A 24,736-nucleotide genomic window follows, 5' to 3' on the forward strand; every position below is an offset into this window, starting at 1 on the left:
TTTCTTTTCTTTGCTTTGCTTTGCTTTGCTTTGCTTTGCTTTGCTTTGCTATGCTATGCTATGCTATGCTATGCTCTATTCTACTCTATTCTACTCTACTCTCTATCTCAAGGGAAAGAAGAAAATAAGCTTTCAGGCAGAGAAAGCGCCCGGTGCCCAGACGCCGCTTTTCCCTGTGAGTAAAATAAACCCATTGACAACCAGGGAAGAATCGCGCCCCAGCATTGCACCAGTGGCGTCTGGTCCTGGGCGAAATCCAACCTGGGGAAGAAGAAAAAGAAAAAGAAGAAGAAAAAGAAAAAGAAAAAGAAGAAGGGCTGTCACCTGACGCGAACCCTCCCGGCCAATCCGAGCCCGAGGAGGGGCATATAAAGCTGGGAGCCGAGCGGGTGCTTTAAAGCAAGGCAAGTCCTGCGCTCCGCTTCTCATCCCGGGCATCTCGGTCGGAGAAGCTGCTGGGCAAAAGCGGAGCCACGCCGGAGTGAAGCCGTTTTCGCCGCCGGGCCAGCGAATCCCAGAGCAGGTCGGAGATCCGTGCCCCGTGGGCTGTGGGTGAACCCACGCGTGTTCCTCCTCCTTCTGCAAATCCCTGCCTTTTCATTTAGACTCGATCCGGTGGCTTTTTTTTTGGGTAAGTCCAAGGAGGGAAGCGATTTTTTTTTATTATTATTATTCAAATATTATTATTTGAATATTATTATTATTATTATTCAAATAAGAGCCTTGGTAGTACAGGGGTTTAAGGCACCCTGTTATTAAGCTGGTTATTAAGACCAGCTGCCTGCAATTACTGTAAATTCAAATCTCACCAGGCTCAAGGTTGACTCAGCCTTCCATCCTTTCTAAGGTAGGTAAATTGAGGACCCAGTTTGTGGGGGCAATAAGCTGACTTTGTATAAATATACAAAAGGATGAAGGCTATTGCTTAAAAAGGAAGAGCCTGTAGTACAGTGGACTAAAGCACTGTTATTAACAGATTAACATCTGCTGCTTGCAATTACTGCAAGTTCAAATCTCGCCAGGCTCAAGGTTGACTCAGCCTTCCATCCTTTCTAAGGTAGGTAAATTGAGGACCCAGTTTGTGGGGGCAATAAGCTGACTTTGTATAAATATACAAAAGGATGAAGGCTATTGCTTAGCGCATTGTAAGCCACCCTGAGTCTCTGGAGAAGGGCGGCATATAAATCAAATTAAAAAAAAAAAAATGCTGCTGGCTGCCATCGCTTCTTTTATTCACAGAAATAAGGAATAGAATAAGGAATAAAATCGATAAAATAAACTATAAAAGGCAGGATCTGGATTCTCTCGGTGTCCCCCTCTCCGTTAAGAGGACGAATTCGGATTGGCACCTGTGCTGAAACACTTGGAAGGGTCCTTTTGTAGGTGAGGGTGGGTCTCTACGGATCTGCAAATTTAGTCCTTGAATTATGACACTCGGGACCAGATGCCAGCAGTTTGCAGATCGAATCTCCCCAGGCTCAAGGTTGACTCAACCTTTCGTCCTTCCGAGGTGGGTAAAATGAGGTGCCAGATTGTTGGGGGCAAGAGGCTGACTCTGTAAACCGCTTAGAGAAGGCTGTAAAAGCACTGTGAAGCGGTATATAAGTCTAAGTGCTATTGCTATCTTCTTTCCTTCCTTCCTTCCCTTCCTTCCTCCCTGCCTCCCTGCCTGCCTCTTTCTTTCTTCCTGCTCTCCTAGCCTGTCTCCTTCCTTCCTTCCTTCCTTCCTTCCTTCCTTCCTTCCTTCCTTCCTTCCTTCCTTCCCAGTGATTAGAATGCAGTATTGCAGGCTAACTCTGCCCACAGTCTGGAGTTCGATCCTGACTGGCTCAAGGTTGACTCAGCCTTCCGTCCTTCCGAGGTGGGTAAAATGAGGACCCAGATTGTTGGGGGCAAGAGGCTGACTCTGTAAACCGCTTAGAGAAGGCTGTAAAAGCACTATAAAGCGGCATTTAAATCTAAGTGCTATTGCTATCTTCCTTCCTTCCTTCCTTCCTTCCTTCCTTCCTTCCTTCCCATCTTTCCTCTCTCCCTCCCTTCCTCATGCTCTAGTCTGTCCTTCTTTCCTTCTTTCCTTCCCATCTTCCCTCTCTTCCTCCCTTTATCATGCTGTAGTCCTTCCTTCCTTCCTTCCTTCCTTCCTTCCTTCCTTCCTTCCTTCCTTCCTTCCCTCCCTCCCTCCTTCCTTCCTTCCTTTCCTTCCTTCCTATTGGTTAGAATGCAGCATTGCAGGCTAACTCTGCCCACTGCCAGCAATTCAATCCTGAACGACTCAAGGTTGACTCAGCCTTCCATCCTTCCAAGGTGGGTAAAATGAGGACCCAGATTGCTGAGGGCTGTAAAGCATTGTGAAGTGGTATATAAGTCTAAGTGCTATTTACTATACATAAAAGAAGCGTTTTTACAAAGTTGCAAAGATGAACGCAACAGAGAATAGATCTAGAAATATTAAAACTCATTCCCATTCCTTGCTTCTTTGCTCCCCAGCAGACCATAATATTTAGGACGATGACGTCTGCCTTGATCAGAACCAGAAACATGGTCTCTGTCCCGGAAATCCTGATCGGCACTGCTGTTTTCTGCCTGCTGCTGCTTGTCCTCAAAATCCGGCAACGGATCCCAGCGGGGTTAAGGAAGCTCCGAGGGCCGAGAGGGTATCCCTTTATCGGAAACATCTTCGACCTCGGGAAAAACCCTCACCTGGCTTTGACCCGGCTGAGCCAGAAGTATGGAGATGTCATGCTCCTTCATCTTGGCTCAAGGCCGGTGGTGGTGCTGAGTGGGTTGGAAACCATCAAGCAAGCTCTAGTGAAGCAAGGGAGCGATTTTGCGGGACGTCCCGATCTCTACAGCTTCAAGTTCATCGGTGATGGCCAGACCTTCACCTTCGGTAGGAATTCCGAGGAAAGTTGGCGTGTTCGCCGAAAGCTGGCTCAGAATGCTCTCAAGACCTTTGGGGGCTCAACCAGCCCAAACTCCTCGACTTGCCTGCTGGAGGAACACGTCTCCAAGGAAGCAGAGTACCTGGTCATGAAATTCCAGGATCTGATGAAAGAGAAGGAGAGTTTTGAGCCCTTCCAGTACGTGGTCATCTCCGTCGTCAACGTCATCTGCGCCATGTGTTTCGGGAAGCGTTACGACCACGAGGATCAAGAACTTCTGAAGATAGTGGACATCAACAATGATTTCGGGCTGGTGGCCGCCTCTGGAAATCCGGCGGATTTCTTCCCAATCCTCCGATATCTTCCCAACCGCAGCATGGAAGTCTTCAAAGATCTCAACCGGAGATTCAACGCGCTGATGCGGAAGCTGGTGGAAGAACATTACCAGGGCTTTGACAAGGTGTGTCGATTCAATTCAATCCAAGTCAAATCTTTATTGTCAGAGTACAACAGGTGTACTGTGAGATTGGCTGAGCCACCCTTTGTGTCAGCGTGGAAGCTTCCGGTGATAATATGGCTTCCATGTTAGTTTTTTAATTGAAGTTGGGTTCTTCTGGAACGCTGACACTTCATGCACCCCACCCCCCAACACAATACAACCAGAGATGGGTTTCAGCAGGTTCTGACCAGTTCTGGAGAACCGGTAACGGAAATTTTGAGTAGTTTGTAGAACCGGTAGTAAACATTCTGACTGGCCCCACCCCCATCTATTCTCTGCCTCCCGAGTCCCAACTGATTGGGAGGAAATGGGGATTTTGAAGTAACCTTCCCCTGGATTGGGGTGGGAATGGAGATTTTACAGTATCCTTTCCCTGGAGTGGGGTGAGAATGGAGATTTTGCAGTATCCTTCCCCTGGAGTCACTGTTAGTGGCTAAGACACTGAGCTTGTCAATCAGAAAGGTCGGCAGTTCGAATCCCTAGTACAGGTCTCCTGCGTGAGCAGGGGGTTGGACTAGATGACTTCTAAGGTCCCTTCCAACTCTGTTAGTGTTAACCAATACTCAGTGAGAACGACTCCTAATGACCTCCTAGTTGCAGAAAAATGTTTGGCACGTGGTCATCGAAATAATAACATTGATTCCTTCATGAAATTGGGAGTTGTTTGGGCTGGAAGTTGGTGTGACATCATCTGTCCTTCTGGTCTGTATTGCAGAATAACATCCGAGATATCACGGACTCCCTCATCAGCTTCTGCCAGGATAAAAAAACGAACTTAAATGCCAACGATGCTCTAAAGGACCAGAACATTGTTGGTATCGTCAACGAACTCTTTGGAGCTGGTAAGAAACCCTTCTCCTACAATGCAAGCTCCTTGTTCTTCTTCCCACGACGATTTCAGTACTATCCATTTAACAAGAACAATACACGAGCAAATAATAGATACAAACTCAAGGTAAACCGTTCCAAACTCAATTGCAGAAAATATGACTTCTGTAACAGAGTGGTCAATGCCTGGAATGCACTACCTTAAAGTTTTGGGGGTTTGGGGAAGAAACTATAGAGTCAGGTAGTGCATTCCAGGCATTGACCACTCTGTTACAGAAGTCATATTTTCTGCAATCGAGTTTGGAACAATTTACCTTGAGTTTGTATCTATTATTTGCTCGTGTATTGTTGTGGTTGAAGCTGACTCCACCCTGCAAGAGATTAAAAGAAGATGATTTGGAGATCTTTGAGATCAGTGTTTCTCATCCTGGACCACTTGAAGATATGTGGACTTCATCTCCCAGAATTCTGGGATTTGAAGACCATATATTTCTGTGGAATCGGGATCGTAGAAACACCCAGGAGCATAGAAGAGTTCAGAGGCAGATGCATAAATAAATGTCTTAAACGTATTTATTCATATGATAAATCATATTAACTATGTACAACAGAGATCAAGTCTCTGAAAAGAGAGAGATGGAGAGAGCGAGAGAGGTGGAAAAGGTTGGAGGGGGTTTTATACTCAGGGTAAGCCCCTCCTTTCCACATAGGGGTGGAGACACTCTCTGCCTCCACTGGTGTCTATGTGACACATGTGCCAATGGCTTGCAAATACTTGGCAATTTCCAAGTGGCCCAGGGTTGAGAAATACTGCTTTTAATGCCGTTTGATTATGGGATTTCAGGCTTAAAAAGCCGTTGGCGACTTGCGAAACCGATGCCATTCCCTCAAGCCACTTTCTGACCGTGCTTGATTAAATTCTCCAAACTGAGCTAAGGCATGGTGGCTTAGCAGAACGTTTTTTTTAATTTTTTTAATTTGATTTATATGCCGCCCTTCTCCGGAGACTCAGGGCGGCTTACAATGCGTTAAGCAATAGCCTTCATTCTTTTGTATATTTTATACAAAGTCAGCTTATTGCCCCCACAAACTGGGTCCTCATTTCACCTACCTTAGAAAGGATGGAAGGCTGAGTCAACCTTGAGCCTTGGCGAGATTCGAACCAGCAGAAATTGCAGGCAGCTGTGTTAATGACAGGGTGCACTAAAGCCAGGCAGCCTCACCACCTTTGAGGAGTTAGCATTAGATATGGCTCACATGCTCCACGGTTAAACGAAAGCATTTCACATCATCCAAGGAACCCAGTCCCAATCGGCAATTCTACGTTTGATGCTTAAGTGCTTTCCCCCCCCCTCCCTTTTTTTTTCTTTTTTTCTTTTTGTGTCTGTTCAGGATTTGATACCGTCACGACTGCTCTGTCCTGGTGCCTTCTCTATCTGGTGACTTACCCAGAAATCCAGAGGAGAATTCAAGAAGAACTAGGTAAATCCAAATCCGTTGACTTTTAAAAGAGCTTTATTTTGTTGGGGGTGCTCCTTGGCACCCTGACATTCCCTTTCCAAGAGTGGCTTTCCATTCATCTTTTGTTCTTATTTATTTACTTATTTGTATCCTGCTCGTATTATTTTTTTTTTACAAATAACCCAAGGCGGTGAATATATCCAACCGGTGGTGAAATCCAATTTTTTTTTTACTACCGGTTCTCTGGGCGTGGTTTGGTGGGCATGGCTTGGTGGGCGTGGTAGGGGAAGGATACTGCAAAATCCCCATTCCCACCCCATTCCAGGGAAGGATACCGCAAGATCCCCATTCCCACCCCATTCCAGGGGAAGGATATTGCAAAATCCCCATTCCCACCCCACTCTGATGGCCAGCCAGAGGTGGTATTTTCCGGTTCTCCATACTACTCAAAATTTCCGCTACCGGTTCTCCAGAACCTGTTGGATTTCACCCCTGTATCCAACACACCTCTTATTCCAAAGTTATCTAGCTGGCTTTCGTGGGACTTGAACTCACCGTCTCCTCTTTAAGTGCCGTCACCAGTAGGCCAAACTGACTCTCATTTCTGTTTTTCTCCTGACCCACAGACCAAATCATTGGAAGGGAAAGGACCCCCAAGCAATCGGACCGTGCCATGCTCCCTTACTCTGAAGCTTTTATGTACGAGATGTTCAGGCATTCGTCCTTCATTCCCTTCACAATCCCACATTGGTAAGATTGAACTGGCTGGAGAGTAACTTACGTTAGAAAATCAGAGCTCACTAGGACACAAAGGAGTTGGCAAGTGATCCAGGATCATCTGAGGTATCTTGAGATACCACCATCACTTTTGAGGGTGGTTTTTTTTTCAGTGTTTGGAACAAATACTGTATTTTTGTGGGCCATGGCTTGGTGGGCGTGGCAAGAGAAGGATACTGTAAAATCTCCATTCCCATCCCACTCCTGGGGGAAGGATATTGCAAAATCCCCATTCCCTCCCCACTCCTGGGGGAAGGATATTGCAAAATCTCCACTCTCACCGCACTCTGGGGCCAGCCAGAGGTGGCATTTGCTGGTTCTCTGAACTACTCAATTTTTTTTTTTTTAAATTGATTTATATGCCGCCCTTCTCCGGAGACTCAGGGTGGCTTACAATGTGCTCAGCAATAGCCTTCATCCTTTTGTATATTTATACAAAGTCAGCTTATTGCCCCAACAACTGGGTCCTCAATTTACCTACCTTAGAAAGGATGGAAGGCTGAGTCAACCTTGAGCCTGGCAAGATTCGAACTTACTTTAATTGCAGACAGCTGGTGTTAAATTACAGTGCCTTGTCTGCAGAGCTATCCAAATTTCTGCTATGAGTACTTCCGAACCTGCTGGATTTCACCCCTGCTCCAGGGTTGCAGAAAATATTATTAGTGACTAGCAGGAGAGAGTAGTTTGCCAATAGCTAGACCTGCTATGTGCTTAACTTCCATGTTTTTAAAAAAAGTTTATTCAATCTTATCAAAAGAACCCACTGTATTCATGTGATTCTATTAATAGTATTCAGTCTGTTACCGCAAATATTTTCTTTCTCTTTAGCACCACCAGGGACACAGCACTGAATGGCTTCTATATTCCTAACGACACCTGCGTGTTTGTGAACCAATGGCAGGTCAACCACGATCCGTAAGTATTGCCAAGAACAGCTCTATAACTACCTGCCAAGGCAAGCAAGATAATAGAATTCTACATGCAATGGATCAAAATCTGGGTTGCATTTAGGGTCATGCAGCGCCTTAGATGTCATTCAGACACGGCTGCTTTAAAGGGTTGTTTGTTTTATGTTTGTTTTGTTTTATTAAATTTATCTATCGCCCTACTCCCGAAGGACTCAGGGCGGTGAACAGGCACAGAATAAAATACATAAATACAAAAGTTAGAAACAATTTAAAACCAAATTAAATAATTTAGCCCAAGACAATTAAAACTCCCAATAATTTAAAACAAATTAAAATTTCAGTTTAAAAATTTAAAAGAAAGGGGAGAAAATTGTAGTAAGGTTGTAGTAAGGGCTACTAGGATACTACTGCACATTTAAAAGACCCACCTTTGTGGAACTGAATCAGAGATTTTCCTCATCCGGGCCTTCCCCAGCCTTTCAGGACTGGTCCATGTTCTTCCTCAGCCTCATCGCTGGCCGACTCCTCTGTCAGCTCCGCAGGCTGCTGGCGGACCACAGCTGACATCTTCACAAAACCCTTAGTAGGTGTGTCCACATAGGTTATTACAGAAGGAGCAGGCTGGCAATTTGGGAAGTCATGTAGTAGTTGCTTTAATCCAGCTAGCCGAAGGATGTTGGAACATAGTGCTTTCTCCTAATTGTTCTGCCCCAGCTCCGGATTCCCGAGGATATTGACACACACCAACAGCCCTTATCAAATTTATTAAGTAGCAAGAATAAACCAAAGTCCGGCAAAGGTTGGCAACCAGCCCAGAAAACAAGATACAATAAGATTTTTCCACAAATGCTCTGATGATAATTACAAGTTGTTTCCAGCAAGAAACTTACTAACGACGTGCGACTTAAATAGGCTAAGGGAGTGGCCAATTATCCTCAAGCCTTACTCTCGAGGAGACCTCCTCCTCCTGAGTAGCCACTCCTGCCTTTTGGCAGCCCTGTATGCTCGAGCATTGAGAAGAGGCTCCTCCACTTCACTCTCTCCACTTGAAGGAGCCTCTGGAGGTTCTGGAGGCCCTGGCTGAGTCTCTGCCTCTGGCACCACATCCTCTTCAGCCTCCTCGCTGTCAGACACGAGCGCCGGCTATGCCGGCTGATGGTGCAACACCACACCAGCCTCCTCGTCATCGGGATCAGCCACGATCCGCGCAGGCCGCTGGTGGGCCACAACACTAATCTGCTTTGAGGGTTTCAAAAAGAGATAACCTAGAATGGTGTGTTTGCTTTTTTTTCCCCAGGAAACTTTGGAACGAGCCTTCTGTTTTCAACCCGGAACGATTTCTTACGACCGACGGGACAGGAATAAACCGAGCGGAATGTGAAAAAGTGATGACTTTTAGCTTGGGGCGAAGGCAATGCATTGGGCAGAGCATTGCAAAACAGGAAGTGTTCCTGTTTCTGACCACTTTGGTGCAAAAACTGGAATTCACTCTGTCTGACACAGAGATGATGGATGCAACCCCGCAGTATGGCCTGACCATGAAGTACAAGAAATGTGAACACTTCCGGGTCAAACCCCGTTTCTAGCATGGGAAATCCGGAAAGAACAGAAGCTGACCCTTTGTCCAGGAAGGGGGACGAGGGGTTACTTATTCTGATATGTTGTTTGGTTTTGGAGTGGCTCAGCCACCTACAATGATGTTACTAGCTTGCTGCAAAATATATATATATATATACAGTATATGGGGAATTTATATCTCGGGGATAATCTCATAAGGTCTTTAATTAACACAGAATATCCTTCGAATTGTCTCGGGACGTAAATCGATCTAAACAGGCGCTGAATTTGAACCTTGAATAATCCCATGTATTTTTTTTTTTAATTTGATTTATATGCCGTCCTTCTCCGGAGACTCAGGGCGGCTTACAAAGTGCTCAGCAATAGCCTTCATCCTTTTGTATATTTATACAAAGTCAGCTTATTGCCCCCACAATCCGGGTCCTCATTTTACCTACCTTAGAAAGGATGGAAGGCTGAGTCAACCTTGAGCCTTGGCGAGATTCGAACCTGCAGTAATTGCAGGCAGCTGGTCTTAATAACCAGCTTAATAACAGGGTGCCTTAGACCACTGTACTACCAAGGCTCTTATCTGTGATGGACAGTTCACACTGAATGGAAGTGTCTTTCCAATGTGGAGTTATTTCATGACAAAAATCACAGGTGTAAAACTATAGCAGGTAGAGCTGAGAAGCGCAATGATGAATTGTTACAGTTGGGAGGGCTGGCTGAAAAGCCACCCCGAGGCATTTCTAAAATCCCCGCGCTGATATTGGAACGCAGACAGGATTTCCATGTATATTATACCGCAACGTCTTTGCATGCCAAAGGTTGATTCCTTCAGACTCGTCGTACATGTGCAAGGCAAATATTATCAACACATCTAGGTACACCTAATAAGTGGCCATCCATATGCGCAAATCCCAGTTCCTTTCTAAGATGCTCAGCCATACAAAATAAATAAAATTCTTTTTTTGTGTGTGTGAAAGGGATAGCATCTGGAACTTTGCAAATAACAGGGATAGAAGCAGGATCTAAATCTTTGCAAGAGGACAGAGATGCAACCTGGGTCTAGATATTTGCAAGGGAATGGGGTGGAGTGAAACTAGAACTTTGCAAGACATGGGTGGGATCTGGATCTAGATCTTGGCAAGACAACAGGACCTGGATCTAGATCTTGGCATAGGGATGGTCTGGTCTAGATCTCTGCAAGGTGACAGGGATGGGATCTAAATCGTTGCAAGATTACCGGGAAGGAATCGATCTGGAAAGTAGGCATGATGGGGCTACCTAAAACCTATCATAACTTGTCTTCACTGGCCACTTGGGTTATGACTTCGAACTAGCCGCTATCTCTTATTTTAATCTACCTCTTGTAGAAGAAATTGCGGAAAATAGTACGTATGTATACTCCTTGGCATTCTTAAGAGGAAAACTGCAATTAAAATACGACAAAAATGAGCTAAGCATAGGCATTTTAAGTGTGATGACTAGGGAATTATGCTTGATAAAGGTGCTTTGAATGATTAAATGCACTTTATGTCTCAAATTATCTGCCTAAGAGCCACTGATTCTGCAGAAGTATGTACGTGTCAAATTCTAACGTAGAGATTAAAATGTGGATGAGCCAGAAGGTCTCTTAAGTATTGTATAATATATATTGTAAAAATAAAAATAAAAATGGATTTCTACAAGACGGCTTGCGAGTTTTGTCATTTGCTCTTTTACAGGAAAATCTGATCCTATTTTAAAGGGATACAAACCTTTAGGAAAACAGTAATGGAAAAAAAAACGGTAACCTGATGCTTTTCTGAATTATTATTATTATTGGGGATTTACAGTTTACAAATCCTTGCTGATTTTGCTCAATTCCAAAAAAAAAAAAAAAGAAGAAGCTTCCCCACAAAGTTTTGACTGATTGACATGACCACATTTCAAGATCTGGATGATGGTGTATTTCTCAACCTTAGCAAATTTAAAACGCCTGGACTTCAAACTCACTTAGCAGTTATAAAAAGAGAATCACATGAATGAAGAATAAAACTCCCATAAGTCCCTAATCAGGGGCATTCTGGGAGTTGAAGTCCACACATCTTAAAAGCATGCAAAGTGAGGAATTCTGGGAATTGGAGCCCCGACACCTTTAAAGATTGAGAAAGGACAGCTGGGCTTCCCTTAAGCCAGGGGTGAGCAACTGTGGCCCTTTTGCAACCTGTGGACTTCGACTCCCAGAATCCCTGAGTCAGCTTGGCTGTCTCAGGAATTCTGGGAGTTGAAGTCCACAGGTTGTAAAAGGGCCATATTTGCCCACCTCTGCCTTAAACGGCAAGCCGCAAGCTGTCCTAACATCTCCAAGGCGCATGCGCAACACTCCCTGGTCGTCCTGCCTCGCGCGCATGCGCTCCTGAGTACCTTTTCCCACGAAGGCCACCGCCTCTGCGCCTCATCCCTAGAGAGCCTTTTTAAAGCGAGGCGGAAGCGGAAGTGACGCCTGCTTCCTTCTGCTGGGCGACATTTCCGGAGCGAAGGCGTCTGTGAAGAGGAGAGGAGTCGAGCGAGGCGAAGGCTGGAGGCCGCGGTTCCTCGGCTTCCGAGTCCCAGGTGTGGAAGCGGTCGTGGGGGGGAGGCCCGCCGGCGCCCCTTCTCCGCCACTCCGAGGGCCAGGGCCCCGGTTGCCCCGCCGCTCTCCCGCCTGGAGGCTGCTGAGGCAGGGCGCGAGGGGGAGCGGCCACGCCCCCTTTGGGAGGGGAGTGACGTCACAGCCTCCCCCCCTCCTTCCCCCAGTTCAGTTCATAGACCAGAATGAAGAGGTTGGGATCCCGAAAAGGCGAAGACCCGGGTTCGAGTCTCCACGTTGCCAACATGGTCCTGGGGGTGGCTGGCTCCCCCTCCTCCTAAAAGGGAACTTTAGTTAGGGGAGCCTCCCCTAAGTTCCAGGGGGGAGTCTCTTCCCTCCCCCTCCCCAATTTTATCCTCCCCCTGACAGCCCTGTGAATTAAAGGGGTTAATAAAGATGGACTCTGGGTTCCAATCCTGCAAAACCTCAAGCCAGTTTCAGGCCTGTTGGACAACAGCTCCCAGAATTCCCAGCCAGCCCACACCTTGTCTGTCCACCTGCCCGTCTGTCGGATAGGTAGGCGGATGGACAGACGGGTTGATGGACATAAAAAGGGGACTGATGGGGTAGACCGAAGGGACCACTCAACCCATTGAGAAAGTTTTGGGCAGTCGCTTGCTTAACCTGACCTACGTGCCAGGATGTTGGGTAGGGAGTGGATAAAAAGAAGAGTTTAATCCTTACAGGCAAGGTATTTCAAGAATGATTTCAAGAGTCCTTGGTGCTCTCTTGAGCCCCGTTGTTCACTTGCGGGGCATTTCATCGCCCGACGTCAGCAGTGCAACCAAGCTCAGAGAGCATCAAGGAGCCCAGAGTCCTCCTCCTCCTCCACTCCACAAACCCCATTCCCTCCTAGCACTGATGATGTTCCCTAGATGGGTAATTTATTATTATTTATTAATTCGATTTGTAGGCCGCCCCTCTCTGAAGACTCAGGGCGGCTCACAATGCATTTAAAATCATTATTAAAAACATTTAAGAATTAAAAACATTAAAACTCATTCACACCATTCATGGCCGGATCTTGCCAGGTCGCAAGAGCGAGATCAACGGCCCGAGGCCTGCCGGAAGAGCCAGGTCTTCACCGCTTTTCGGAAGGCCAATAGGGTGGGGATGGTCCGGACTTCAGGAGGTAACTGGTTCCAGAGAGTTGTGGCAGCCACAGAGAAGGCCCTCCCCTGCGGGCCTGCCAGCCAGCATTGTTTAGCTGACAGGACCCGGAGGAGACCAACTCTGTGGGATCTTACCGGTCGTTGTGAGTTATGCGGTAGAAGGTGGTCTTGAAGACCGCCATGTAATGAAATGTCTGCAAGAAAATCACCAAGTTGAGAAAGCAACAAGGACACCACACTCCTCCTCCTACTCACTCACTCACTCACTCCACAAACCCCATTCCCTCCTAGCACTGATGATGTTCCCTAGATGGGTAGTGAAACGTCTGCAAGGAAAACAGCCAAGCTCAAAAGAGCGTCAAGGACTCTACGGTGCAAATATTCTCTTCTATTGCAATATATGTTAGCTCATCACCCCCTTCGATTGTTTTGCAGCAGTCACGGAAATCATGGCTACGGATTGGCTTGGAAGCATCGTCTCGATCAGTTGTGGAGACAGCCTGGGAGTCTACCAGGGAAGAGTGTCTGCGGTGAACCAAGCTAGCCAGACAATTTCACTCACACGGCCTTTTCATAACGGAGTCAAATGTTTGGTACCGGAGGTTACCTTCAGGTAAATGCTCCCCCGTGACTCTTTATTGAAGCCTGAAAACTGAATGTTGCAGGGTTTTTTCTGAAAATGCACATTGCAGGGAGCTTTACAGATTTATGGTACATGTAGTTTATGCTTCATTTTTCAAGGCTTCTCTCTGATGTCGAATTGGGTTGCTATCATTTTTAAATTTATTTTTGCAATATGTGTTTATAAGGGAGATGGGTTATTTGGAAACCCAGCAGCCTGGAAGTCTGTCCATCCTTACAAAAGGGAGTTAAAGAATGGCTTGTCGCAGGAGCATCTGAACATTGTTTACGGCTGCTAATCTCAGAGAAAAGGTTTCACAAACCGACCAGTTTTTTTTTTTCCTCCACGTAAACATATAAAATATATGTTTATATTTTGGGAAAGGTTCTTCTAATAGTGTAATGAGCTGTAGTGCACAGTGGTTAGAATCCATTACTGCCAGCTGCCTTCAGTTTGGCTCAAAGTTGACTCGGGCTTCCATCCTTCCGAGGTGGGTAAAATCAGGACCCAGATAGTTGGGGGCAACAGGCTGACTCTTTAAACCACTTAGAGAGATTTCCTTCCTCCCTCCCTCCCTCCCTCCCTCCCTCCCAGTGGTTACAATGCAGCATTGTAGGCTAACTCTGCCCACTGCCAGCAGTTCAATCCTGAATGGCTCAAGGTTGACTCAGCCTTCCATCCTTCCAAGGTGGGTAAAATTAAGACCCAGATTGTTGGGGGCAAGAGGCTGTTTCTTTAAAACACTTAGAGGGGGCTGTAAAGGACTTGAAGTGGGATATAAGTGTGATTGCTATTGCTATTCTGATGGTCAAACGATAAACCATGATGGTTTATGTTCCTATACAGCACTCTTCCCCAACCTGAAGCCCTCAAGATGCATAGCTCTTCCTTTTCTATCCCACGCCGGCAAACAGGGCAGAGGATGCGATGAGAGGCAAGCACTATGGCCAATTTAATCTCATCTCTGGTCCTCTTCCCCCTGTTTAGGGCTGGGGATATCACTGAGCTGAAGATCCTGGAGATTCCAGGCCTTGGAGATAACGGACAATGTGGAGACTTCCAGCATCCCGACCTTGGCATTCCTGCTCTCGAGTGTCTGGGTGGTGCCAGTCAGAACGGCACTGGCAAATTGCTGAAGAAGCCTAGCAGTGCTCCGCAGAACATCCCCAGGAGAACCGACGTGAAGACTCAAGAGGTTGCTCTTTCTCCCCAGCTGCACCCCTGTTCTAAGAGCTACATGGACCGGCACATGGAATCCTTGAACTCATCTAAAAACTTCCGCCGCAGGCACAACTCGTGTGAGTCTCTCTTAGGGACTTCTTTTGGGTGGTCTCAGTAGTCCCACCTTGGTGTAGCTGTGGTTACGGTCTGCTGCTCTGCCTGCTTTCTCTACGACAGAAGCCCCCAACCTTTGGGGATCAGTTGTTGTGGCTCTTCTGACCTCCGTTTCCTGTCTTTCCCCTCAGGGTCGTCCAGTAGCCGTCATCCCAACCAGGCGACCCCGAAAAAAAGCGGCATGAAGAACGGCCAGATGAAGAACAAGGACGACGAGTGCTTTGGGGACGACATCGAAGAGATTCTGGATACCGATTTCGACTTTGAGGGCAACCTGGCCCTCTTCGATAAGGCCGCGGTGTTTGAGGAGATCGAAACCTACGAGAGGAAGAGCGGCACCCGCTCCCGAGGCACGCCCAGCGAGAAGGCAGCCGCCCGTTACCGCCACGACGAAAACATCTTGGAGTCGGAGCCCATCGTGTACAGACGGATCACCGTTCCCCAGGCGAGCAAAGAGTTCTGCACCGGTACGTCGGGATTTTCACAATCACAGGTAGTCCTTGAGTTGCAGCGGTTCGTTTAGTGACCCTTCCGAGTCGAAAAAAATGGACTTAGGACTGTTTTTTCACAATTAACCAACGTTGTAGCATCTCCGTGGTCACGTGATCGAGATTCAGACGCGTGGCAACTGGCTCGTATTTATGACGGTTGCAGTGTCCTGGGCAGTGGTGAAATCCAATTTTTTTTACTACCGGTTCTGTGGGCGTGGTTTGGTGGGCGTGGTGTGGCTTGGTGAGTGTGGCAGGGGAAGGATACTGCAAAATCCCCATTCCCACTCCACTCCAGGGAAAGGATACTGCAAAATCTCGATTCCCATCCCACTCCAGGGGAAGGATACTGCAAAATCTCCATTCCCATCCCACTCCGGGGGAAGGATACTGCAAAATCCCCATTCCCTCCCCACCCCTGGGGAAAGATATTGCAAAATCCCCATTCCCTCCCCACTCCAGGGGAAAGGATATTGCAAAATCCCCATTCCCACCCCACTCCGGGGCCAGCCAGAGGTATATGCCGGTTCTTCGAACTACTCAAAATTTCCGCTACCGGTTCTCCAGAACCTGTCAGAACCTGCTGGATTTCACCCCTGGTCCCAGAGTCCCCTTTTTGCAACCTTCCGGCAAGCAAAGTACACAGGGAACCCAGACTCTCTCAACAGCCATGTTGCTAACTTAAGAACTGTACTGATTCACTTAGCAACAGTGGCAGGGAAGGTCGTAACACGGGGCGAACCTCGCCTAACCGCTGTCTCGTTTAGCAACATAAATTTTGGCTGAACTGAGGTCGTAGGTCGAAGGCTTCCTGTAAACCTTAGAAAACTATTTGGGGTGGGTGCTTTGAAAAGAAAGGTTTAATACAGGTAAGTCCTTGGCTTACCTGTATTACCCAGTTGAGCCCAAAATTTCTGTCGTCAAGTGAGTTTTGCCCCATTTTACAACCTGCCTCGCCCCTGTTGTTAAGTGAATCGCTGCAGCTGTTAAATTAGTAACCCGGTCATTAAGTGAATCTGGCTTCTCCATTGACTTTGCTTGTCAGCAGGTTGCCAAAGGGGATTGTGTGATGCTGCATCCGTCATAAGTAGGAGTCAATTGCCAAGCATCTGAATTTTGATCACACGACCGTGGGGATGCTGCAGGGGGTCGTATGTGTGAAGAACGGTCATAAGTTGCTTTTTTGAGTGCGGTCACTAAACGAGCTGTTGTAAGTGGAGGACTACCTGTACCGATGTGGCTACTCTCCATTTACTTTAGATCAGTGTTTCTCAACCTTGGAAGCTTGAAGATGGGTGGACTTCAACTCCCAGAATCCCCCAGCCAGCGCTGCTGGCTGGGGGATTCTGGGAGTTGAAGTCCACCCATCTTCAAGCTACCAAGGTTGAGAAACACTGCTTTAGATGCTTTCCCCAAAGGAGCGATGGGAGGAAGCGGATGCATCCGGCCGCCGCTGGCCCCTGGTGCTCCTGTGAACTGCGTCCCAGTTGCCTTCAGCAAATCAGATTAGGCCACAAAGCCAGAGCCGTGATTCTCACATGATTCTCCTTTAAATGGAGGGTGACCACAGCCGAGTGGAGGAAAATATAGTTCGTGCAGGCAAAAAGCCCGTTAGGGGTTTACAGGCAACCAATCGAAGCCAGCAAAAAGCCCGTTAGGGGTTTACAGGCAACCAATCGAAGCCAGCAAAAAGCCCGTTAGGGGTTTACAGGCAACCAATCGAAGCCAGCAAAAAGCCCGTTAGGGGTTTACAGGCAACCAATCGAAGCCAGCAAAAAGCCCGTTAGGGGTTTACAGGCAACCAATCGAAGCCAGCAAAAAGCCCGTTAGGGGTTTACAGGCAACCAATCGAAGCCAGCAACCGTCATAAGGCAGACGGGGCGAATGAGGGCAGGATTTGGAATAAATTGGAATTAAAAGAGTTGGAGGGAAAAGCAGGAGCCCAGCAAAGGAAGCCTAACGTCCTCCTTCGGCGCCCCTCGCAAAGCTGTATCAGCCACATCTAACTTTTGAGTTGGCAACCCCGGCGATAACCACATCCAGTCCTAAGTCGATTCGTTCTACTCTTCTATCTCCCAGTCCCGGTGTAATTTAAACCTGGCTCTCGGCCAGCCTCTGGTTGCAGCTCTGTAATTACATATATATATATATATATTTTCCCCTCCAGCTTTACACGCTACCTTTTTAGATTGCCGCCGCCTTTCCTGAGTTTACTTAAGACCGTCTGGTTGTGATAAGCTGGTCCGACTGGTTGCCCTTGCGTGAGTGAGAGAAGCAGGGAGGGGAATCCTCGGTGCTCTCACGCTCCCGTCCGAGAACAATTAGCACAAAGCATCCGGCGGCCTTTAGTGTAGCGCCCGTCCTTGCGTGCCGCGGGGCTGTGTCATCGCACACCTTATCTTTCTCGTGTTCCCAACAAAGATCCCCTTACATGGGAGCCAAGAGCTGCAGAGGCACGCAAGGCTGGCAAAATGAGAATGTCGAAAGAGGCCTGTTTCTCTTGGAGAGTAGCCCAAACCCTGCACGCCTTCCATTCGCCACCTTTGGGGCTCAAGGGCAGTACAAGTAGTCCTCGGGTTACAACCGGTTGCTGAGCGTTTGCTCACTTCCCAAACTGCGCCCAGAGCGAACAGCGGGGTTTGCATTTAAAAACAGAATAACAGTAACGGAGTGGGAAGTCCAACCCTCTGCTTGAGCAGGAAATCCTGAACCAGGGATGGCTAACCTTTTCCAGACCGAGTGCCCAAAGCGTGCCCGAACCCCCAAAATGCAAAGCGGGAGTGGCCTGTCCCCCCCCAAGCATGTGTGTGCCCCACGCATGTGCCCTGCCCCTATGCACACGCCCCGCTCTCCTGTACATGCCTCATGCATGTGTGGCAGAGACCCAAAGACCAGCTGGAGGCATGCGCGTTGGAGCTAAACTGGGGTGAAGGCTCGCGTGCCCACAGAGAGGTGCTGAGTGCCACCTCTGGCACACACGCCACAGGTTCGCCATCACGGCCCTATACTATTCCAGACAGATGGTCGTCCAGTCTCTTCTTAAAAGCCTCCCACAACTTCTGAAGGCAAGTGGTTCCACTGATGAATTATTCTTACTGTTCGGAAGTTTCGCCTTAATTCTAGGTTGCTTCCCTCCTTGATTAGTTTCCCTCCATTGCTTCTTGTCTTGTCTTCAGGTGCTTTGGAGAATAGCTTGACCCCCTCTTCTTCTTTGTGGTGGCCCCTTAATGACCCCTTGAGGACTACCTATCCTATTGTAACCAGCGCTGGTGTCTCTCTGCCTTTGAACAGGCAGGACTGGTTCTTTTGCAATCAAGTTATCACTGTTGTAGTCTTGGGTTTCAAGAACAAAGTAGCCGTAGCATTGATACTTAATGCAATAAAGCCGATAAAGATAAGATGGGGACTTTAATTGGCTGTGAACATGCAAGGTCACACTAGACTCTCTTTTTCTGTGTAATAAGCTTCTCACGAGAGACATTAAGCCACTTGTTGTTGCCAGCTGGGTTCACAAGTCACGGTTCGCTTCGATTTGATTGAGTTCACTCGTCCCTCTAAAGCCAAAACCAAACCAGGTTCTATCATGATTTTAAAAAAAACCCCGATCTTATGGTTACTCAGGTCCCCTGAAGATTTGGCATCGAGACTACTGAAATACTCTTGCAGAATAATCACCTTTTTTCTTTGCTTTCTTTGCTGTAGCTTTGCGTTAAAGAAGGAATGAAGTTCTTGTATTTGAGGGGCTGCTACAGAGAGGAGGAAGGGGGGTCAAGCTATTTTCCAAGGCACCTGAAGGCCAGACAAGGAATAATGGATGGAAACTGATCAAGGAGAAAATCAATCTAGAAATAAGGAGGAATTTCCTGACAGTGAGAACAATCAACCGATGGAACAGAAGTTGCCTTCAGAAGTTGTGGGAGCTTCATCACTGGAAGCTTTTGAGAAGTTTAGTCTAGTCTAGTGAAGAGAAGGACCAGGGGAGACATGATAGCAATGTTCCAATACTTGAGGGGCTGCCACAGAGAGGAGGAAGGGGGTCAAGCTATTCTCCAAAGCACCTGAAGGCCAAACAAGGAATAATGGATGGAAACTGATCAAGGAGAGATTCAACCTAGAAATAAGGAGGAATTTCCTGACTGTGAGAACAATCAACCGATGGAACTGAAGTTGCCTTCTGGAGTTTGTGGATGCTTCATCACTGGAGGCCTTCAAGAAGAGACCGGACTGCCATCTGTCAGAAATGGTGTAGGGTCTCCTGCTTGGGTGGGGGGTTGGACTAGATGACTTACAAGGTCCCTTCCGACTCTGTTAATCTGTAACAATGGGCTCTGGGAGCTGAAGAAATTCTCAGTAACCCCTTTTTTTTAGCATGACGGAGGTGTTGTTAACTGTAGTTCAGCCACATCTGGAGGCCCACGACACCCCTGCTTTTTGAAGGTATGGATTCTCTACATCAGCTCTGAAACCTGCCTAAGTCTCTCTTAAGCTTGTTAACATGCCGGCGTATAGAATTGGGAGCACCCATAGTTCCTTGAGCTTTATATGACTGAAAAAGCAACTCATTGTGTCAATGGTCCTAAAGAACTCTGGGATGGGATGGCCAAGTTTAAAAGGGTCGATCCCCATTGCTTAAACCTGACCTCCCTTTGGATGACGACTTGAATTATGGATCTGCCCTACTCCTTTTGCTCAGGGCCTCTTGATAACTCTCTTCCCATTCTGCATTTCAGATTCTGGCTTGGTAGTCCCAAGCGTCTCTTACGAGCTACACAAAAAACTGCTTTCCGTGGCCGAGAAACACGGCTTGACTCTCGAACGGAGGTTGGAAATGACAGGTGTGTGCGCCAGCCAGATGGCTCTGAGTTTGCTCGGAGGACCCAACAGGTAATAGCAGTAGCACTTAGACATATATATCGCTTCACAGTGCTTTTACAGCCGTCTCTAAGGGTTTACAGACCCAGCATATTGTCCCCCAACAATCTGGTTCTTAATTTTACCAACTTTGGAAGGATGGAAGGTTGAGTCAACCTTGAGCCACTCAGGATTGAACTGCTGGCAGTCGGCAGAATTAGCCTGCAATACTGCATTCTAACCACTGGGAGGGAAGGGAGAGGGGAGAGGAGGAAGAAAGGAAAGAGAGAGAGAGAGAGAGAGAAAGGGAAAGGAGAGGAAAGGAAAGAAAAAGGAGAGGAGAGAAAGAAAGGGAAAGGAAGAGGAGGGGAGAGAAGGGGAAGAAAGGAAAGGAAAGGGAGAGAGAGAAAGAAAGAAAGAAAGGGAAAAGAAAGGAAGAGGAGGGGAGAGAAGGGGAAGAAAGGAAAGGAAAGGGAGAGAGAGAAAGAAGGGTAAAGGAAAGGAAAGGAGCTATAGCACTTAGATTTATATACTGCTTCAGAGTGCTTTACAAGCCCTCTCTTAAGTGGTTTATAGAGTCAGCATCTTGCCCCAAAAAATCTGGGTCCTCATTTTACCCACCTCGGAAGGAGGGAAGGCTGAGTCAACCTTGAGCCTGGTGAGATTCAAACTGCCAAATTTCTGGCAGACCACAGTCAGCAGAAGTAGCCTGCAGTACTGCACTGTGCCACTGCGGTAAAGGATTCGAAGTTTCTTTTCCTAGAGAAAGCGACAACTTTTCTTTGCTGCACCTTTGTCTGAAAATTCACGCTTCCACAAAACTAAACCCTTGTTCCCTTTCAGGCTGAACCCTAAAAACATTCACCAGCGACCGACCGTGGCCTTGTTGTGTGGCCCTCACGTAAAAGGGGCCCAGGGGATCAGCTGTGGTCGGCACCTCTCCAATCACGACGTGGACGTCATTCTGTTCCTCCCCAATTTCGTCAAGATGCTGGAATCGATCACCAACGAGCTGACACTGTTCAGCAAGACGCAAGGGCAGCAAGTGTCCAGTATTAAAGGTAAATGCAAATGTGGAACGGAGCCTTTCAAATTATACGATGAATACGAGGAACAGTTGCAGGAACTGGGCACGGCTGGTCTAGTGAAGAGGAGGACCAGGGGAGACATGATAGCAAGTCTTCCAATATTTGAGGGGCTGCCCCAAGGAGGAGGAAGGGGGTCAAGCTATTTTCCAAAGCACCTGAAGGCCAGGCAAGGAATAATGGATAGAAATTGATCAAGGAGAAAATCAACGTAGAAATAAGGAGAAATTTCCTGACCGTGAAAACAACCCATGGAACAGAAGTTGCCTTCAGAAGTTGTGGGAGCTTCATCACTGGAGGCTTTCAAGAAGAGACTGGACTGCCCTCTGTCAGAAATGGTGTAGGGGTCTCCTGCTTGGGTGGGGGGTTGGACTAATAATAATAATTAATAATAATAATTTTATTTCTTTACCGCCCTTCTCCCGAAGGACTCAGGGCGGTGTACAGCCAGTTTAAAAACACAAGACACAACAATAATTAAAAATTAAAATAATTAAATAGGTTTGGCTGATTTAAAACTCTAAAAATTAAAATACCCCAATTTAAAATTATTATATTGACAGCCCTGCCTGGCGGAACAACAAGGTCTTCAATGCGCAGCGGAACACCCGGAGGTCGGAGATCTTGCGTATTTCCGGGGGCAGTTCATTCCACAGGGCTGGGGCTCCCACAGAGAAGGCCCTCCCCCTGGGAGTCACCAGCCGACATAACTTGGCCGATGGCACCCTGAGGAGACCCTCTCTGTGGGAACGGACTGGTCGGTGGGAGGCTATTGGTGGCAGAAGACGGTCTCGAAGGTACCCGGGTCCTATGCCATGGAGCGCTTTAAAGGTGGTAACCAACAAGGTTACTAGATGACCTACAAGGTCCCTTCCAACTCTGTTAATCTGTTAAAAAAAATTATCTCTCAATTCCAGAGTCTACATTAGTAAGCCCCCCAAATCATAAACACGGTAAAAGCAAAAGCATAAAATACGAACAGAAAGACGGGATGAAACTTTAAAACGCTGCCTGCTATTTAAAAATGTTCCAGATCATCTCCTCGATTCCGCTGCCATCTAAAAACGAGAAATTAAGGAGCTTGATTCAGGGTGTTCCCAGCTCTCCATAAAACAATCCATTTCAGTGATTCAGAAGTGGGGTCGCTTTATGGAACCCTCCAAAAGTCACCTAACATTTCGATGTTGGGCTCATGCTACAATTCATTCATTCATGCTTTTTGTACTCCCATGAACTTTCCACTAACCTCTGTACTTCCTCAGGAGGGGAGGTCAACATTTGGTATCTTAAAAACTCTTAAAGTTCTTAAAATCAAATGTCTTTGTTTTAAGGGTGTTGGGGGGGAGGCTTAGGAAGAAGGTGGGGTGATGAAAATGGGAATCCAGCATGTTTCGGGGTCGTGGTAGAAGATTTGGAATATAATTTTTCCGGATGTCCGAGTGGCAACTGGAAGAAGCCAAGGAAGTTGAGATCCATGGAAGCTTCTAGATGCGAAAAGCATCAGCTGCCTTTAACAGCCTGTTAATTTTCAACCTTACGAGCTCCACCTAGTGGGGAGACCCTGGTTTATTTTTCCATCTCAGGGAGATAACCTGAACAGGTGAATTTGGTCGCAGGCGATCCATGACGGGGGTTGAACCTCGATCTCCCCCACTTAAGCCCGACATCCCATTAAAGGTAAAGGTTCCCCTCGCACATATGTGCTAGTCGTTCCCAACTCTAGGGGGCAGTGCTCATCTCCGTTTCAAAGCCGAAGAGCCAGCGCTGTCCAAAGACGTCTCCGTGGTTATGTGGCCGGCAGGACTCAACGCCAAAGGCGCACGGAACGCTGTTACCTTCCCACCAAAGACGTCCCTATTTTTCTACTTGCATTTTTTACCTGCTTTCGAGCTGCTAGGTTGGCAGAAGCTGGGACAAGGAACGGGAGCTCGCCCCGTTATGCGGCACTAGGGATTCGAACCGCTGAACTGCCGACGTTTCGATGGACAATCTCAGCCACTGAGCCACCGCGTCCCCTAGACACCCCATTAGCGAATGCCTAACGCCCTCTTTTTTCTCCCCCCCCCTTTAGATCTTCCAGAGACGCCTGTTGACTTAGTGATCAACTGCTTAGATTGCCACGAAAACGCTTTCCTGAGGGACCAGCCCTGGTATAAAGCTGCCGTAGACTGGGCCAACCAGAACAGAGCCCCCGTCCTCAGCTTGGACCCTCCCGTCAACGAAATGGAACAAGAAATCGACGCCAAGTGGTCTCTGGCCTTGGGGCTGCCGTTGCCGCTGGGCGAGAGGGCCGGCCGGCTGTACCTGTGCGACATCGGCATCCCGCAGAAAGTGTTCCAGGAGGTGGGCATCAATTACCACTCGCCTTTCGGCTGCAAATTTGTCATCCCTCTCCATTCGACCTAAAGGGCGGGAAGCCCTGGACTATCATCCAGGAGAAGACAAAGCTCCGGCTACCCAGTGGATCCTGACCGTATGAAACGTTTGTGGACGCCTTAAGGAGAAATATTTTTTTTGTTTTTTGGTAAACTTTCTGGGCTGTGTTTCTTCTCCAAAAGGAACGCTGGCGCAGCGGGTCAAGAAAAGCGCAAGGATTTCCCCCTTCCTCCGAGCCATCCGTGCACCTGTGCCATTGCCTGGAGGAGTCTTTAAAAGGCAGCTCATGTGGATGGTGGGAAGATGAGCAGAAGTGTCCTCTTACCCCGGGAGCCCTGCTTCGCTTTGGTTGGGTTACCAGACTCCTTGTGATTTTTCTTTTAAACTTTTGGGGATTTTTTGGGGTGGTTTTGTTTTTTTCTTCCCAGCACTAGTGTGGGCGAAAGGTTGTTTGGGCACCGCCCCGGCTTTCCACAATCACAGGGGAAACGATCACGATTTATCTGGGTTCCCTCCTAGTGCTTGGATCGTCCTTCTTTTCTTTCCACCTCAAGCGTTCTTGGACTTGCCACGTTTGGGTTGCGATCACGTGCTCCATTCCAGGGCCGGCCCTCGTTCCTCTCTCCCCCCTCCCTCATCCTCGGCTCATGGCTTAACTAGCACTTGCTTCTCCCGTTGTGCTCGTTGAGTGAACGGTGCCACGCGGGTGTCGCGAGGACGCCTGGAGTGACCGAGGAACGGATGGGATCGTGCCAACGTTTAGGTCTCTACCGTAACTCGCGTCCTGCCATCTTACTGTGAAGAGCGTGTGCGGATGAATGACTATTCCTTGTGTGGGGTGTGTGTGTGTGTGTGTGTGAGACAGTGTGCACAAGACCGAAAGAACTAGCTTTGTTGGGCCCATGCCGTTCCCGTTGGATACAAAGGTCCAGGAAGATTTTAAGCGCTTTGACTCGGGCACAATGGTCTACTTCCCTTTATAAGGACCGCACACCTGTGCTTGCATGGAGCGATAGAATGGATGTGATGTCGTCAGGTAGTCCACCTTTAAGAGGCAAACTGGCTGGCCACAATCGTGGTCCCGCACACTGAAAAGCCCATGAGCCACCGTTTCCGCAGGCGCTGCCGTAGCGATGCTTTGGTTCCTCTTCCGTTTCTCCCATTTTTGTGGGGAATTGTCTTAACGATGCTCTGCGGGGAGCCGGTTCTTGCTATGGGGAGGTGGGGGGGGGGGGGTAGGCTTGTCCTGCTGTCCTTGGGCGCCGTCTAGATTTCGGGGTGGGGTGGGGGGGCTCCGTGTATTGATGAAGCGGGAAGCTTCAAGAAATCCACCACCGC

At 47.8% G+C, this 24,736-nt stretch overlaps 2 protein-coding genes across 2 annotated transcripts; both read left to right on the top strand.

Moving 5' to 3' along the window:
• The first annotated feature begins 428 nt into the window (after nucleotides 1-428).
• On the top strand, nucleotides 429-10,606 carry LOC139324217 (cytochrome P450 1A5-like). Its single transcript, XM_070953942.1, has 7 exons — nucleotides 429-631; nucleotides 2,491-3,342; nucleotides 4,097-4,223; nucleotides 5,602-5,691; nucleotides 6,297-6,420; nucleotides 7,276-7,362; nucleotides 8,653-10,606. Exons 2-7 carry the CDS (start codon nucleotides 2,509-2,511, stop codon nucleotides 8,939-8,941), a joined length of 1,551 nt encoding a protein of 516 aa, XP_070810043.1. The 5' UTR covers nucleotides 429-631; nucleotides 2,491-2,508; the 3' UTR covers nucleotides 8,942-10,606.
• A 782-nt stretch (nucleotides 10,607-11,388) lies between these two features.
• EDC3 (enhancer of mRNA decapping 3) lies at nucleotides 11,389-24,618 on the top strand. Its single transcript, XM_070953910.1, has 7 exons — nucleotides 11,389-11,513; nucleotides 13,077-13,254; nucleotides 14,251-14,561; nucleotides 14,730-15,065; nucleotides 19,817-19,970; nucleotides 20,781-20,998; nucleotides 23,094-24,618. Exons 2-7 carry the CDS (start codon nucleotides 13,091-13,093, stop codon nucleotides 23,426-23,428), a joined length of 1,518 nt encoding a protein of 505 aa, XP_070810011.1. The 5' UTR covers nucleotides 11,389-11,513; nucleotides 13,077-13,090; the 3' UTR covers nucleotides 23,429-24,618.
• Nucleotides 24,619-24,736: the final 118 nt, after the last annotated feature.

The sequence above is a fragment of the Pituophis catenifer genome, unplaced genomic scaffold (assembly GCF_029215685.1).
Source record: "Pituophis catenifer annectens isolate HBS135680 unplaced genomic scaffold, rPitCat1.0.hap2 SCAF_14, whole genome shotgun sequence".
NCBI classification, from domain to species: Eukaryota; Metazoa; Chordata; class Lepidosauria; order Squamata; family Colubridae; genus Pituophis; species Pituophis catenifer.

What these genes read in the sequence shown, in the direction of transcription:
- LOC139324217 (XM_070953942.1), top strand. Translation starts at nt 2,509, where the DNA reads ATGACGTCTGCCTTGATCAGAACCAGAAACATGGTCTCTGTCCCGGAA. An exon ending in ATTACCAGGGCTTTGACAAG is followed by an intron (nt 3,343 to 4,096) that starts GTGTGTCGATTC and finishes TCTGTATTGCAG; the next exon opens with AATAACATCCGAGATATCAC. An exon ending in CAACGAACTCTTTGGAGCTG is followed by an intron (nt 4,224 to 5,601) that starts GTAAGAAACCCT and finishes GTGTCTGTTCAG; the next exon opens with GATTTGATACCGTCACGACT.
- EDC3 (XM_070953910.1), top strand. Translation starts at nt 13,091, where the DNA reads ATGGCTACGGATTGGCTTGGAAGCATCGTCTCGATCAGTTGTGGAGAC. An exon ending in CCGCCGCAGGCACAACTCGT is followed by an intron (nt 14,562 to 14,729) that starts GTGAGTCTCTCT and finishes CTTTCCCCTCAG; the next exon opens with GGTCGTCCAGTAGCCGTCAT. An exon ending in GCAAGTGTCCAGTATTAAAG is followed by an intron (nt 20,999 to 23,093) that starts GTAAATGCAAAT and finishes CCCCCCCTTTAG; the next exon opens with ATCTTCCAGAGACGCCTGTT.